This window comes from Centropristis striata, chromosome 19, assembly GCF_030273125.1.
Source record: "Centropristis striata isolate RG_2023a ecotype Rhode Island chromosome 19, C.striata_1.0, whole genome shotgun sequence".
Taxonomy (NCBI): Eukaryota; Metazoa; Chordata; class Actinopteri; order Perciformes; family Serranidae; genus Centropristis; species Centropristis striata.
The window spans coordinates 3,122,993-3,139,287 of NC_081535.1; the positions used below are offsets into that span (position 1 = coordinate 3,122,993).

The following is a 16,295-nucleotide window of genomic DNA, read 5'->3' on the forward strand; positions in this document are numbered from 1 at the left end:
GCTCATAAGAGTTTAATTAAAGAGCTGATATCTAGACATTTAACATGGTTTTATTGATAATGATTTTGGTTATTATCAAGAATATTTCCATGACTGTAAAAATGACCAAAAAAGGACACAAAATTACCGAAATAGACACAAATTGACCAAAAATACAGGAAAAAATGATTAGACCACCTTGTTTTCTTCAATTTCTTGTTCATTTTAATGTCTGGTTCAACTAAAGGTTCATTTGTTTGGACAAATATAATGATAACAACAAAAATAGCTGATAAGAGTTTAATTTATGAGCTGATATCAAGACATTTTCCATGTTTTTCTTTACCTTTAGTTGTACCAGACATCAAAATGAACAAGAAACTGAAGAAAAAGAGTGGTCTCATTTTTTTCCATGACTGTAGTGACCATATAGAAAAAAATAATAATAATAAAACATTTTCTCAGTTTCCACTTGATTTAAAGTCATTTACAGACTCTGATTGTATCAGCAGCTACAGTTCATTCATAATTTATCTGTTTTTGGATTCGTCCATGTAGATATCGATAACAAACATAATGTGGAAGTGGAATTAGTGCATATTTAGAGAATTAAATCTTACAAAAAATTCTAAATCAAATGCAATCTGGTCACAAAAATCAAATATCGAACTTACACAAGTGTGAAGCCTCCAGTGCACAAACACAAACAATAGACTTTTTTTGTGGCAAAAATATATCAGATACAAATGTACAAAGTATTTTTATCTTTAAGCTTTTCAGATTTTCTAAAAAAAAAAAATCTGCAATGGTGACGACTCCACTGATTTGAAAACAACAAACAGGAAAGAACCACTCAGAAATCCCACGTGTACAGTTTTGTTTTTAATGAGAAAATAATCATAATATGTATAGTAGGTGTATAACTGTGAGCCTTACATGTGCTATAAAATAACAAAGCAGAGTATGAGCATACAAGTGGTTAACATAGGAACAGAGGTTATACTGTTTACTGTATAATAGGATTGCTTTATCGCACACACAGACAGTGGGAGTCCCACACTGATGCCTCGGCGCTTCTGCAAAACAAGCTACCAGCATTTAAAATGATAAATACATCATCTCTGCACCATGAATTCAAACAACAAAAGCATAATAATAATAATAATAAATCACACAATTGTAACTCCTCCTCTGCGTGTGCATTTCAAAAGCGTTATAGTGTATTTTAAACGAGAACTCATAATGATTTTAGGGGCTTGATTGTGTACTTCGGAGGTGAAATGAAGAAAGTGAAATAGTGTGTAGAATAAAACACTTTAACAGTTTGTTGCAGCAGCAGTAATCTAGGGATGAAGCTATTTGCTTTTGTTGCTTAAAACTCAAATTGTGCTGTGAATAAAGCTTAGATACACAACAGGCCACTGTAAAATAATCATCCATCACAAAGGATCTGCATCTGAAAATCATCCTGAAAATGTCTGTAAATGCTCCTTTAATATCTTTCACATGGAAATGCATCAAAATAGGGCTGCACGATTAATCGAATTTTAATCGTGATCACGATTTTGACCGCCACGATTAAATAAACCCGATCGTCTGCGATATTTCCATTTTAAAATGCAGGCTCTCCTGCAACAAGCCGCAGGGTTGGAGGTTCTTCTTAACGAGCCGCAGGGTTGGAGGTTCTTCTTAACGAGCCGCAGGGTCGGAGGTTCTTCTTAACGAGCCGTTGGGCGGGAGGCTCTCTTTAACGAAGCGCGGGGGCCAGCGGCTCTTCTTAACAAGCCGAGGGGCCAACTGCTCTTCTTAACAACCCTCGGGGCCGGTGGCTCTTCTTAACGAGCCGCTGGCCCCCGTGGTTCATTAAGAAGAGTAAGAACGAGTGGAAGCGGCACAGTCCTCCTGCAGCAGTCTCTCCCAGGTGCAGAGCCAGAGGGGATGCTAATCCCTTAGCGTCCAGTCTGCAAATTGCTAACAGGCTAAGAGTTAGCTCTGTAGCAGTACAGTGTGTATGTGCTGCTGCTGCAGGAGGTGTTCCTAAAACTGTTCCTATTGTTTGTTTAAAAGTAGTGCAATAAAAATACAGATGTTTTCCCTAACATGATGAATAATCGTGATTACAATATTGATCAAAATAATCGTGATTATCATTTTTGGCTATAATCGTGCAGCCCTAGCTCCTTTAATATCTTTCACATGGAAATGCATCAAAATACCATTTTGTTTGTCCCTTGTGGCAAAATAAATGTCATCTCAGCATCAGTGACAATGTACCTCCATAATACATCTGATAAAGAGGCACACTAGTCCTTTAAACACTTTTATATATTATCACACGTGTAGAAAAACAAGAAGCATTTCAGGGGGAACCGGGCTCACAGACACGAGGCCGTGGTTTTTACTTCTGCTTTGCTGGCACTACATTTCCCTTAGAGAACATATTAAAATAGATAATTAAATAGAGTCAGATAATTTGCACTCAGGATGGGACTGTCCCAATAAATATGATTATTATTATCAAGGGTTAGTACATGTCCCACAATTCTTTTTTTAAATCTTTTGTGCAAGTTTACCTCAGTTTTAATTCTATTGATTTTCAGTGAGCAAACAGAACGGTCAGTGCCTGGCTGAAGGACACTTGGACAGGACATGCTGGCAGATCCTCCTGATATACCAAATGCTGAAAACAATCTCAAAGGCGTCCATAAACAAAGCTAACAAAGGCCGAAAAGTAGAATCCTTGTGCTACTTTTCAGTTAAAGTGGTTTAAAAATACTGTTTCTACCGTCACATTGACACACTTTTACTTGAAATTCTTATTTAAAGGGGACTTATTATGCTTTTCTCAGGTTTTTGACTGTTCTGAACACTCTTTTTCCATTGGAAAAAATGATACGACCACCCTTGTTTTCTTCAATTTCTTGTTCATTTTAATGCCTGGTACAACTAAAAGTACATTTGTTTGGACAAATATAATAATGACAACAAAAATAGCTGATACGAGTTGAATGTAAGAGTTGATATTTAGACATTTAACATGGTTTTATTGATAACGATTTTGGTTATTATCAAGAAAACCATGGTGTCATCTGCATATAGATGAAAATTAATTTTCATCTATATGCAGATGACACCCAGTTGTATATACCAGGTTTCAACGGTGTATATATAACTGGGTATCATCTGCATATAGATGAAAATTAATTTTCATCTATATGCAGATGACACCCAGTTATATATATACTGTTGAAAACTGGTTCTTCAGATATTTCCCATATTCTCTCATGCCTGACTGATATAAAATTATGAATGTCCAACAACTTTCTCCAGCTAAACGAATCAAAAACAGAGCATATCCCTTCTCCCTATGTAGTTCCACCTACCTTAAGTTGTACCAGGCATTAAAATGACCAACAAATTGAAAAAAGGGTGGTCTAATAATTTTTTCCATGACTGTAAGCATGTTCTAGTACACTGTAAAAAAAAATTCTGTTGTTTTTACAGAAAAAAACTGTCAGCTGTGGTTACCAGAATAATTCTGCAAAAAATACAGTACAAATGTAAACAACTTTACAGAACAACTTGTAAATGTTACTGGTATTCAGTGTACAATAAATAATAACTGAATGTTAATTTACTGGTATTCAATGCACAATAAGCAAAATCTGCATGTAAATTTTGCATAAATAATTAGTATAAAAGCAGCATCATCTTGTTAAATTAGCAGTAAAGGACGGTATAATCTACAACTTTAAAATGTATTTTTTTTTAAATTACTACAGTTTTAGGATGTAAAGTTTACAAGTTGTTCTGTAAAGATGTTGACATATGTACTGTATTTTTTACGGAAATATTCTGGTAACCACAGCTGCCAGTTTTTTCTCTGTAAAAACAACGGGACATTTTTACAGTGTAGGAAACCAAAATACCAATATGAACCTGAAAATTAGCATAATATGTTCCCAATTGATTAGGATTATTCCTTGTTTAATGTTTTTATAAACCTTGCTTTCTACACCTGGACAATCCACAGTATCACCACAAAAAGAGGCCTGTATTTCTTCATTCATCATCCCACAGAAACAGGAAATCACAAAATATCTAGTAAACGAATTTCTCCCTGTTATCAACATAGAAAATGAAGTTCAGCCCGTAGTTGCGGCCTTGTTACTGATAGTCGATTGCCTTCTTTTTGCTGCTTGTCGTGTGCTTGTTTCAGGTTCGGAAAGGAAGGAGTGTCACTTCATGCACACAATCAGTGATTCTTAAATAGAAAGAAACTCTCTAAATAACAACATTCTGTTTTGGTATAACAACTTTTTTTTATTTTTATTAGGGCCGGGACTTTAACGCGTTAATTAAGATGAATTAATCACACAAAAAATAACGCGTAAAAAAAAAATTACGCATTTTAATCGCACTTATTTTCCGAACGTTTCTCACTGGATGAGTTTCAGGCGGACCGATTATACTGGAGCACCAACTAGCGTTGATGAGTTGAGACAACAACAAACCACAGTGAACATGAAGGAAGAAGCTGATGAGACCTTTGGTTGGCCCCGTGGATGATGGGACATTTAGTTACTAAAAACCAACGGATGGAAGCGTCGATAAGAGCATGGTTGTGTTGCTAGGCAACAAGGAATTCACATATCACCGCAGCACATCCAGCCTCAAGTATCACCTCAATGCTAAACATATAGCCGCTAGCGGTTAGTGTGCTAGCTAGCGTGCAGCTAGCGGCTAGTGTGGTAGCTAGCATGGATTGTGTTTTACTTAAAAAACCAAAGTATTCTAGTTTACAGAAGGTCTACCTACTACCTACTATATTTCTAAATATGCTATTGCTACACTTAATCGCAAAAATTGCACTGGTCTGTTGGACTTGAACAAAAATAAACAATTTTTTTTGTTGCTTAAGCTTATGTATTCAGTCATTATTCAATGGTATACTAAAAATCCATGTGAAAAAAAATACTTCTCACTGTTCCTCAGGTCAAATATTTATATGCGATTAAAATGCGATTAATTTCGATTAATTCATTACAAAGCCTCTAACTAATTAGATTACTTTTTTTAATCGAGTCCCGGCCCTATTTTTTATAAAACGCTTTTTTTTCTCTGTATTTTTGTCATCAAACTTTATCCTCAGCTAGCAAGGGAAAGTAGATACACGGCCCCGAACAAACATGTTCATATATCAAATACACAGTCCTACCTCAGTATAATACATGAAACAACTGCTTACATCAGAAAGCACGGGTCAACAAAGCGACGTAGCCAGCAAGTAAATAAATTTTAGGATATAAAACCCCTGACCCAGCCCTTTAATTAATACACACACACACACACACACACATGTGGGCGCGGTTAGCTTCCCTCATAAAGTCACTGAAGAGAAGCGTTTTATAGACAGATTTCTATCTAATGTGGTTGCGTATTTTCCCTAAGGTCTACTGAAACTGCAGTAATACAGAATAGGAGATAAAATACATCATACATATCGTGCATCCAACAATTACTGACGGTCTAAGGCAAAGTTGAACATTGATGCTATTTTTTTAAATTTCCCCGCTAGCATTTAACAGCTCAAGGACCCTCAAGTCGGCACTTATTTAATACAGATTTTAAGCTTTTAAAGGATTGCAAAAAGCTCCGATCAACATGTATCTGTACTGTGGTGTACTGTGGCACTGCAGGATGCAGGAGATAAAACTTTACGGGCTCTGAAAGTGACGCTTCGGGTTCCATTTGGTGCAGCGCCGAGAAAAACATGGCGGCTTTTCCTGCAAGCAGCATCAAATCCAGGTAAAAATGATTCTGAAACGACAGAATTTAGGCCTCGTTTTTTTCTCTTTTTCTTGGATAACATTCTTTATAGTCACTCTGCATAGTCACACCTGCTTGTCATTTGCATTCCCCATTATAATAAAACCTTTCCACACATTTCGAAGCTGATTGTTATGGGTTATTATCATAAAGCACCCAGTGCCAACAAGTCTCAGGCAACCTGTCAAAATAAAATCTTCAGATCTCAGCCCATATTTCAATACAAAAAAAAAGTACAGGCAAATGAAAAATCCTATGAATATTTAAGTCATTCAGCGTCTACCAACTATTAAAAACCTTTAATTTCCCAAAATACACTTCTGACAAGCGCTCTTAAACCACCATGAAACCCTTTCAAAGTGTCTCTTCTTCTCTCCAAACTCTCCAAACACTTCAAATGTCTCTCACATACTCAGTCACTTAACATACTGTTGGCCTTCAATCCTCAGGTCCAAAACCCACTCATCTCTTCGAGGAGCCCCATTGGTCGAGCCAGTGGGTCATGTGATCATCAGAATACTATTAGTGAAATAAATACTGTTTCCTTTCTTTACCCTCGCTGCATTTTTCCTTCAGTCTCTACCTCTTCCTTTGCACTCGGTTCCTTAACTGTCTCTGGAAGGAGCTTTCTACTCCTCCTCCTCCTCCTCTTCTTCTTCTTCCTCCTCCTCTTCTTCTTCTTCTTCTTCCTCTCCATCCTCGTTGGCATAGATACCGGCTTCCCATTTACGTGCCATGTCGCTTTTCCTCCTGGTGACGCGAGTGGCCTCCAGAACCTGTCGGTTACAAAATGATCAATCAGATATCGGAGCATAATCAGCAGGTTTAAGTTCACATGAGCCATCCATGCTTTAATCCAGCACAAAGGATATATAATGTCAGCATGATCACAAAAAAATCACACCACAGTGATGCTAATATGGCATGCAGCGTATGTCAAACACTAAGGGTAGGGCTGCACAATTAATCAAATTTTAATCGGGATCACGATTTTGGCCGCCACGATTAAATTAACCTGATCGTCGCTGATATTTCCATATAAAATGCGTCTCTCCTGCAACAAGCCGCGGGGTTGGCAGCTCTTCTTAACGAGCTACAGGGGCAGGTGGCTCTTCTTAAGGAGCCACGGGGGCCGGAGGCTTGTTAAAAAGAGTAAGAACGAGTCGAAGCGGCACAGTCCTCCTGCAGCAGTCTCTCTCAGCTGCAGAGCCGGAGGGGATGTTAACCCCTTAGCGTCCAGTCTGCAAATTGCTAACAGGCTAACAGTTAGCTCTGTAGCAGTACAGTGTGTATGTGCTGCTGCTGCAGGAGGTGTTCACTTAGCGATCTCTGTTTGTTTACAACAAGCACCAGACACTAAAAACTGTTCCTATTGTTTGTTTAAAAGTAGAGCAATTAAAATACAGATGTTTTCCCTAGCATGATGAATAATTGTGATTACAATATTGATCAAAACAATCGTGATTATCATTTTTCCCATAATCGTGCAGCCCTTATGCAGTGTATGTCAAACACTGAGGGAGCGCTTGGTTAAACCGTACTGCAGTAAAAGGAGTCCAAATGAAGCGCACCAGCAGTATTTGACAAGAAAAACAAAAGTAATTTTAATCCATTTCAGGGAAAGTTTCATGCTTAAACACATTTGTTTCATTTTTTATGTTCCTGGATCACTGTCTATGTGCTGAAATATGTGGCACCAGAAACTGAATTTGAATTATTTATATATGAATTTGAATTGCTTAACTTGAATAATTGCATTAAAAAACTGAATTTGAATCACATAATTTGAATTTGTATTGTTCAATTTGAACCATTGCATTGAAAAACCGAATCTGAATTGTAATTTGAAATTGAATTAATTAGTTTGGAACTAAACATTAAATTCTCGCAATTCAAATTCAGTTCGGCCAATCAGCACCTCCGTTTGCTTTTGTAACATTTGTTGCCACCTGGTTGCCATAGCAGAGGTGCTGATTGGCCAAAGGGGCGCTATGGCAACCGAAGGGGCGCTATGGCAACCGGGTGGCAACAAATGTTACAAAAGAAAACGGAGTTGCTGATTGGCCGAATTGAATTTGAATTGCGAGAACTGAATGTTCGGTTACAAATGAGATTCAGTTTTTCAATGCAATGATTGTTACAATACAACACAATATTATACAAGACAAATTCAAATTATGTGATTCAAATTCAGTTTTTTAATGCAATTATTCAAGTTAAGCAATTCAAATTAAATAATAAATCATTCAAATTCAGTTTCTGGTGGCACATATTTCAGCCCACTGTCACTCTCCCACACACACACACACACACACACACACACACACACACTATCATGCCACACAACCACACACACACAGTTACAAACACATCACACTTCCTGTGAGCAGGAATCCAGGGTGAAGGTGAAGTGGATTGTGGGTAACCCTGAGCTGAGCCCTATTTAAGCTTCTACTTGAGGAGTAAGTAGAAGCGGTGACGCACATTATTGTATCTCTGACCTCCAGCTGATCATAATCACAACACACACATCCATCAAACTGAACAACTCAGAAAATGTTTTTTATCTATAAAATGTTTTTTATCTATATTAAAATCAGTACCTGCTCAGTATGAAATGATTACCTCTATTTTTTTTATCTTTTCTAATCAAAATGTACAGATATTGAATATTGTTTTGTTTTATTATTGCTTTTTGACTTCTTTAAATGAAGCATGCTCTGTATTTAGAAGAAAAATATTATATATTACGGCTGGGCGATATATTGATATATTTTTAGATGTGATATGGAATTAGACCATATCACATATTTCTATATAGTTAAAAAAGTATTTATTTCTATTTTTGATAATGTTATGATCATTTTTGGGGGTAATTTTATGTATTGTATGAAAAAAAAAGATTCTCCTGTTGTTATACAGTATTTATGTAAACATTTATTCTCACTTTGAGATAAAAATATCAGGATATATATATATATATATATGTATATATATATATATATATATATATATGTATATATATATATATATATATATATATATATATATATATATATATATGTATATATATATTGTATATAGATATTATTGGGATATGACTTTTGGTCCATATTGCCCAGCCCTATTATATGTTTCTTTTATATAACCATTTGAAGAACATTATATAGAGATTTATTATCCAACATTTGCACATTTATTTTTGTCCAGCATTCACCTTTTTTTTCTTTTTTTACATTTTTTACCTTTATATTTTAAAGGGCGCCATTATTTATTCATGTCATTAGCTATTATTTTTGTTGTAATATCTTTAAATAGCACATCTTTTATTTGTTTGCTGTATTGTACACACAAGGCAAATGCATAACATAGTGCATGGAGAGTGGAGGGTGGGGGGAGGTCAAAGGTCACATCAAATCCATGGACAAGCACATGCAGCACCAACACAAGCAGACCTGGGATCAGATACAAGACTTGTTAGGTTTCCTTCACAGAATCATCCCAGGCTAAACTTCAAACTAAAATAATACATCCACATCTATATTTCATGGACTTTCATAGCTGGGAGCAAAAAAAAGGTGTCTAAAAACCAGATAAAAACAGTAAATCTTAGGGAAATGATCTTGCTGCATGTATCATTTCCAAATATAGACAGGGATGTATTACTTTATCTAAGATTGTTCAGTTCAGTCTGATCCAGGTGTGTCAGTTCACAGAGTGATCAGGTTTAGTGGAGACAGGTACCTCGTTGGTTACCTCGTTAGCCAGCAACAAACGGGCATACTGACCGACCAGCAGGAGAGAAGCAACAGTACACATAGTCAACAGATGTGATGTCATCATGGATAAACAATAACAAGATCAGCAACAACAGCACAGGTAACAAAGATATGTAAGTAAGTTACTAAGAAAACAAGTGGAGAAGTGAAAGTGTTGTCTGTGACATTTTCTGGTTATGTAATATTTCCACCATGTGTGCCAATGATTCTTTGTGGACTTTTATTTTGACGGTTCAGTCTGCCAAAATGTAACTCTGGATTATGACGCACTGCTAGACGTAGGCTGGCATCAAAACATGTTCTCAGACACAAGAAGAGAGACATGGAGTCAGGACAGAAACCCCCCAGCGGTGTGATTTACTTTCTGTTTCAGTTCCTGCTTCAAGCTGGAAATTCCCCTTTGGTGTTACACAGTGTTGGCTCATGCCAACAGGGCATGAAGTGTTCAACCACGTTGACATTCAGGACGTTTACATGACACTTGAAAAAAACAAATGATTGCCTTAATCTGACTATAACTGGACAACTGAAGTGCATGTAAACGTGTTAGTCCGACTGATGTCGGAGTTCTCCAACTCCGATTAGGATTAGACGGTCTCATATTAGACGGTCACATTAAACAGTCGCACATTAGCCGGTCGCTTCAGACGGTCATATAAGACGGTCGCATTAGACCATCTCACATTATCCGGTCGCACATAAGCCAGTCGGACATTAGACGGTCTCACATTAGCCGGTCGCACATTAGCCGGTCGCATTAGCCGGTCGCACATAAGCCAGTCGGACATTAGACGGTCTCACATTAGCTGGTTGCACATTAGCCGGTCGCATATTAGACGGTTGCGTTAGACGGTTGCACATTAGCCGGTCACATTAGCCGGTCGCGCATTAGCCAGTCGCACATTAGCAGGTGGCATTAGCCGGTCGCACATTAGCCGGTTGTAGTAGCTGGTCGTATTAGCCGGTCGCATTAGCCAGTCACATTAGCCGGTCGCACATTAGCCAGTCGCATTAGCCGGTCGCACATTAGCCGGTCACATTAGCCGGTCGCACATTAGCCGGTCACATTAGCCAGTCGCATAAGCCAGTCGCACATTAGCAGGTGGCATTAGCCGGTCGCACATTAGCCGGTCGTAGTAGCCGGTCGTATTAGCCGGTCGCATTAGCCAGTCGCATTAGCCGGTCGCACATTAGCCAGTCGCATTAGCCGGTCGCACATTAGCCGGTTGCACTAGCCGGTCATATTAGCTGGTCGAATTTGCAGGTCGTATTAGCCGGTCGCATTAGCCGGTCATATTAGCCGGTCACATTAGCCGGCCGCATTAGCCGGTCATATTAGCAGGTCACATTAGCCGGTCTCCGGGTCATTAGCGACAGCACAAAGTGTCTAACTGAAGTCAACAGAAAGGCGCCATATTAACCCGAAACAACGCATATTTCCACCCAGTGTTGAGGAGGAGGACACGTTCCCGTCAGCTATTAGATTTTCTCAGTTGCATGTAAACTGGAACAAGGACAGAAGTCCAATTAGACGCCAATATCGATTTTTAAGCATAGCTCGATTAAACTGTGCATGTAAACGCACTGATTGACAAATGCCAGTTAACCACAAGAGCCAAACAGGAACATGATGTGTGATGAGCTGCGATCACATTTCAGCTACCGTCAGTTAAAGAGAAGCATGTTGGAGTGTTTTTTAGAACTATCTAACATCAAGAGGATTAGACTAACTGTTTTAAGTTTTATCTGTGTAGATCTATAAACCCATTGTTTGTTTTCCTTTCCCTCCGCTAATCTAGTTCCTCCAGCTTCAGATACTCACACTGTTGTCCTCCAGTTTCTCCCTCCTCTTCACTTTGTGTGTTTCATAGTCTTCCATGAGCGTCTGCATGAAGTTTTTGGGTCGTCCTCCAGAGTCCTCGCTGCCGGCGTCGGACAGAGCTCCTTCTGAGGGCGACGGCGAGACGGGCGGCGCAGGGCGGACCTTCTCGATCTTTCCTGCCAATCACAGAAAAAACACACAGAGTTATTCATTTCACCTTTATTTACTCAGGGAGGGCCAATTGAAAGCAAGCTCTCATTTACAATGGCGCCCTGATTACAGCACAAATACAATTCAACACATTACAATACATATCCATAATAATAATAAACACTCAACAGAAGCACATGTTCATTCAGAAATCATAAGATCAACAAGGATGTCTTTAAAATGATTAAATCAGGCAACATAATTGCTCCAAGCATGGGGGTTGCTGAAGCAATTATTTATTCTACTTGGAGTGTACTTGGGCTGCTAAATTATGGTAAAAAAATATAATCACAATTACTTTGGTCAATATTGAGATCATGATTATTTAACATAATTACTTTGAAAACATCACACATTGTTTAGAGATAAAAACAAAAAAAAACCTTAAAATACACGATTTGTGTGTGTAGTGGATTCTCTTTGAGATTTAAATATAATAATTCTGGGAAAAAAATAAGTAAAATTAATAAATAAAAAAATATATAAACAAACATAAATAATAGAAAACCTGACAATTTCTTTTTGTTTTTGCAACAACAACAACAACAACAACAACCTGGTTCCAGGTCTCCTCCAGGGACCAATGAGAATCCCTGTTGAAGCGTTACCGTGGTGACTAACCTGGTGCTGTCTTTGCAGTCAGTGTGAGTCTTGCTGGCAGGCTGTTGCTCTTCATCTTATCTGTCGGGGAGATCTTGGATTGCCGCATCCCCGACCTCGGCGGGCCGAGACTGTTGCTGGAAAAGTTGCTGGGTCGGACGACGACAACGGGCTGCACCTCCCTCTGTTTCTTCAGCTCCTCCTCCCTCTGCTGCGCTGCTCGGATCTCCTCCTCGATCATGGACAGAGTCCGCTGCTTCTTGGAGCGGAGACGAAACGGGCCGCTGGCCGCCGACTCCGCCTCCGGGCCCCGAGCCGCCGCCGCCGTGCTGCGCAGCTCGGCCGCCTCGGAGTATTTACTGAAGTAGCTGAACTCTTGTTTCTCCGGGCTCGGGGGAGACGGGGGGCGGTAGACCGGGGTCGGCCTGGGAACTGGAGGTGTTGCTGCACAGCCGGAGGCAGGAGTCACAGCCGGGGTCGAGGAGGCGAGAGCTCTGGCATAAGAGGACTGGATTTTAATCCTGGGGCCTCCGTTTTTGGGCCTCTGTGGCGGCGAGATGGGCTGAGAAGGAGGCGGAGAAGGCGTCTGGAGCTGCGTTCGCTGATCTGGACTGGAAAATGGCTGCTGCTGCTGCTGCGATTCTGAAGGTTTCTCCTCGAAAACGACTCTTACTTCTGGATGTCTGTCTGGCTCTGACAGGTTGGATGGAGCAGGACTGGAGGACACAGGTGACTGGAGACTAGGAGCTCCACCTGAAGACACGGGAGAGGAAGAAACTGGCACCGGGCTGCTTGTCGAAGTAGAAGATGGAGACATGGGCGCGCTCAGTTGTGACGAAGAATTCAAGTCGGATGTTTGCCACTCGTCTCCGTCTTGAGCCGCGAGGGCGTTTTGGATGGCGTTCTGGACGAGAACCCCCGCGTGGAACTCCAGCTCGTCTTCTGTTGGACTTCCCCCGGTTTGCCCGTTGACTGGCGTGGTGGGCTGCGGGGTCGGAGGCGACACCGGGGTCAGTGGAAGTGGAGTGGGCGGTAGCGAAGCGCCGCTGTCGGACACGTTGTCCAAGCTAAACACGGTGGTGTCCTGAGAACGCACAGATAACTCGTCCAGTCCCGAGTCAGACTCCTCGGGGTGGAAATGGCTCTTCGCTTCCTCCTCGTCAGGCAGGATTGTCATTACGGCTCGTGCACAGGTGAATTCGGCCGCGATTCCTTCGTCGGACCAGGTCACGTGACTCTCCCCGGCGTCTGTGATGATGTCACTGATCCTGCTGCTGCTGGTTGTGGTGGATTTGGAAAAGGGTTTGGCCGAGTAGATTTGAGGAGCCACGTCCCTCTTGGGCCCGTCTCCCAGCAGGAACTGCTTCCTGGCAGACGAGAAGTCGATCTGCTCCTCCACGATGTCGTCCTTCCTGTTTAGATCGGGGTCAAAGGTCACCATGGTGGGAGGGCCTGACACCTGGGGCTGCAAATAAACACGGGAGGAGAGAATAAAAAAAGAAAGGTGAGACAGAAGATAAACAACAACAAGGATCAACCTCAAATATTATACTGGTAGATTCTCCTGCATCACTGTGTGTGTGTGTGTGTGTGTGTGTGTGTGTGTTACCTGTGTATATGCGTATGTGTGACCCTGTTTCTGCTGTTTCCTCTCCTGGTATTTTTTGAGAGACTCCAGCTGTTCTGCATCCAGCTGTTGCTCCAAAGGAACCTTGAATGAATGAATGAAAAAAAGCCAGTCAGTCAGTTAGAAGAAGAATTAATCCATTAATCCATTAATCCAGAAGATTAATGGAGTTTAAATTCAGATAAAAGATGAAATGACAGGTTACCTCCTGAGGAGGGTTCCACCAGCGCTGGGCTCCCACTGGGTTTTTCTTCACGGCCTGATCTTTGATCAGCTCCTGACGCTCACGCTCCAGTTCCTGAACCTGAGAGGAAGAAAAGAGGATGAATATTCATTGCATAAAAACCCAATCATTTCCCATTAGCAGAAGCTTTTAATGGCATAGAAGCTGACAAAAAACAGTTGAAAGGTTGTGTGCATATTTATTTAGCGCATTGTAGGGGGTCTTCTCGGTTCGGTTCATGTAATTGCACACAGAATACACAACATGAGGGCTGTTTCCACTACCGACCATTACCACTCGCCGAAACGCCCCTAATTGGAATATTAGCCGTCCTGAGCGGACTTTTGTCAGGACTTTTTTCGTCCCTGTAGAAGAGCAGGGCCGTTTTTCTCCCCTGAAAAAATCCTGGTTGCTGATTGGATAGAACGCTAAGCAGGATGTGACGTAGTACTCGACGCCACAACAACACGCGCCATTTGCAAAAAGCCAACGAAGCAGTGTTGCCAACTTAGAGACTTTGTTGCTATAATTAGCAACTTCTCAGACCCCCTGAGCGACTATTTTTCAAGAAAGCGACTGGAGACAAATCCAGCGACTTTTTCTGGTGTTATTGGAGACTTTTGGAGACTCGTTCTTAACGTTAAGAAGCGGCACAGTCTCTCCCAGCTGCAGAGCCGGAGGGGATGTTAACCCCTTAGCATCCAGTCTGCAAATTGCTAACAGGTTAAAAGTTAGCTCTGTAGCAGTACAGTGTGTATGTGCTAAGAGGCTAACAGTTAGCTCTGTAGCAGTACAGTGTGTATGTGCTAACAGGCTAACAGTTAGCTCTGTAGCAGTACAATGTGTATGTGCTAACAGGTTAACAGTTAGCTCTGTAGCAGTACAGTGTGTATGTGCTAACAGGTTAACAGTTAGCTCTGTAGCAGTACAGTGTGTATGTGCTAACAGGCTAACAGTTAGCTCTGTAGCAGTACAGTGTGTATGTGCTAACAGGCTAACAGTTAGCTCTGTAGCAGTACAGTGTGTATGTGCTGCTGCTGCAGGAGGTGTTCACTTAGCGATCTCTGTTTGTTTACAACAAGCACCATGTTTATGTTCAGCGGAGACACTGTGCATAATTAGCCATGCTGCTTTGTTTATGATCAACTGCTTGTAATTGTAATCTTGTAATAAAATGATTTACTAAATTTGTCTTGTCGTCTTTGATACTTGCACTTACATCTGTAAAAAATAAATAGTAAGAAATATTATTTTTCTGCTTCACCAAACTCTCACTGAACTGACCTCTGACCTCTGTGTTACAGCCCTAAAAAACAGTGTGACTCAACTAAAAACAGTCTTGTTTTCTCTGGTTTTTATTCTTCAGTAGTTGAGTCTAAAAGTTTCCCCAGTCATCACTTTTCACCAGAACTAACCTCACATCTTGTGTTACTCTAGGTTAACTTACAACACTTTCAATTTCAAAATTCCTTCCTTTTACTCGTCATTTCTTGATTTCAGTAGTTGATCCTGTTTTACGTAACACAGTGGATTAAGGAAGTGCTAACATATAACTTGATACTGTATCTTTTTCTGCATCAAGACTCATTTTCATGTATTTCAGCTCTGTGTTTTAATGATCTGATCGTTTTCATTACCAAGAAAAAATATGCAAAAAAATTCAGCTGTTATCTTCAAGAGACCGTTTCAAAATTGTTACAATAAAAAGGAGGACTCACTTTAGAACAAGGACCGAGAAGAAGAAGAAATAATCCATTTGAGGCTTAACATTTCATTTTTAAGCTTACCTTGTCATAATTTAGCTGCCATTTAACTTTATCTCAAAGCAAACGGTTGAGACTTGTTGACAAATTTTATTAATCCCTGCCTGACATGAGAGACTAATCCAAATAAACCTTTAATAATGCTTGTTTACATCATCAGGGTTCCCACTCCTAACCTTAAATTATTTTCCAGGACATTTTCAGCCGCTAGAGATATAAATTATGTCATACACTAACACATTCCCCTGTCCTGCTCATTCTTTGGAAGTGTTCTTTTGCATAGTTGTAACTTGCATTTACCGAGATTGTTTCTATGTTTATTACTCAGATATTTGATGTGTCTGAGCCATTTGAATTGCATTTGATTTGTTTAAAAGTTACAAAATCACACTGCAGAAAAAGGTGTTAAGTCTAAAAACCAGATCAAACAGTAAATCTGAGGGAAATGATCTTGCTGCATGGA

At 40.2% G+C, this 16,295-nt stretch overlaps 1 protein-coding gene across 1 annotated transcript in view; it reads right to left on the reverse strand.

Annotated features, from left to right (window-relative positions):
- Positions 1–846: 846 nt before the first annotated feature.
- The window catches only part of LOC131992434 (A-kinase anchor protein 2), a 168,447-nt gene continuing 152,998 nt past the window's right edge, over positions 847–16,295 (reverse strand). Inside the window, exons 12-17 of the mRNA XM_059358027.1 lie at positions 14,052–14,150; positions 13,829–13,930; positions 12,241–13,684; positions 11,410–11,585; positions 9,553–9,591; positions 847–6,584 (exon numbers count right to left, since the gene is read on the reverse strand). Of these exons, the coding sequence (XP_059214010.1) occupies positions 6,438–6,584; positions 9,553–9,591; positions 11,410–11,585; positions 12,241–13,684; positions 13,829–13,930; positions 14,052–14,150 (2,007 nt within the window). The 3' untranslated portion in view covers positions 847–6,437. The remainder of the gene's footprint in view (positions 6,585–9,552; positions 9,592–11,409; positions 11,586–12,240; positions 13,685–13,828; positions 13,931–14,051; positions 14,151–16,295) is intronic.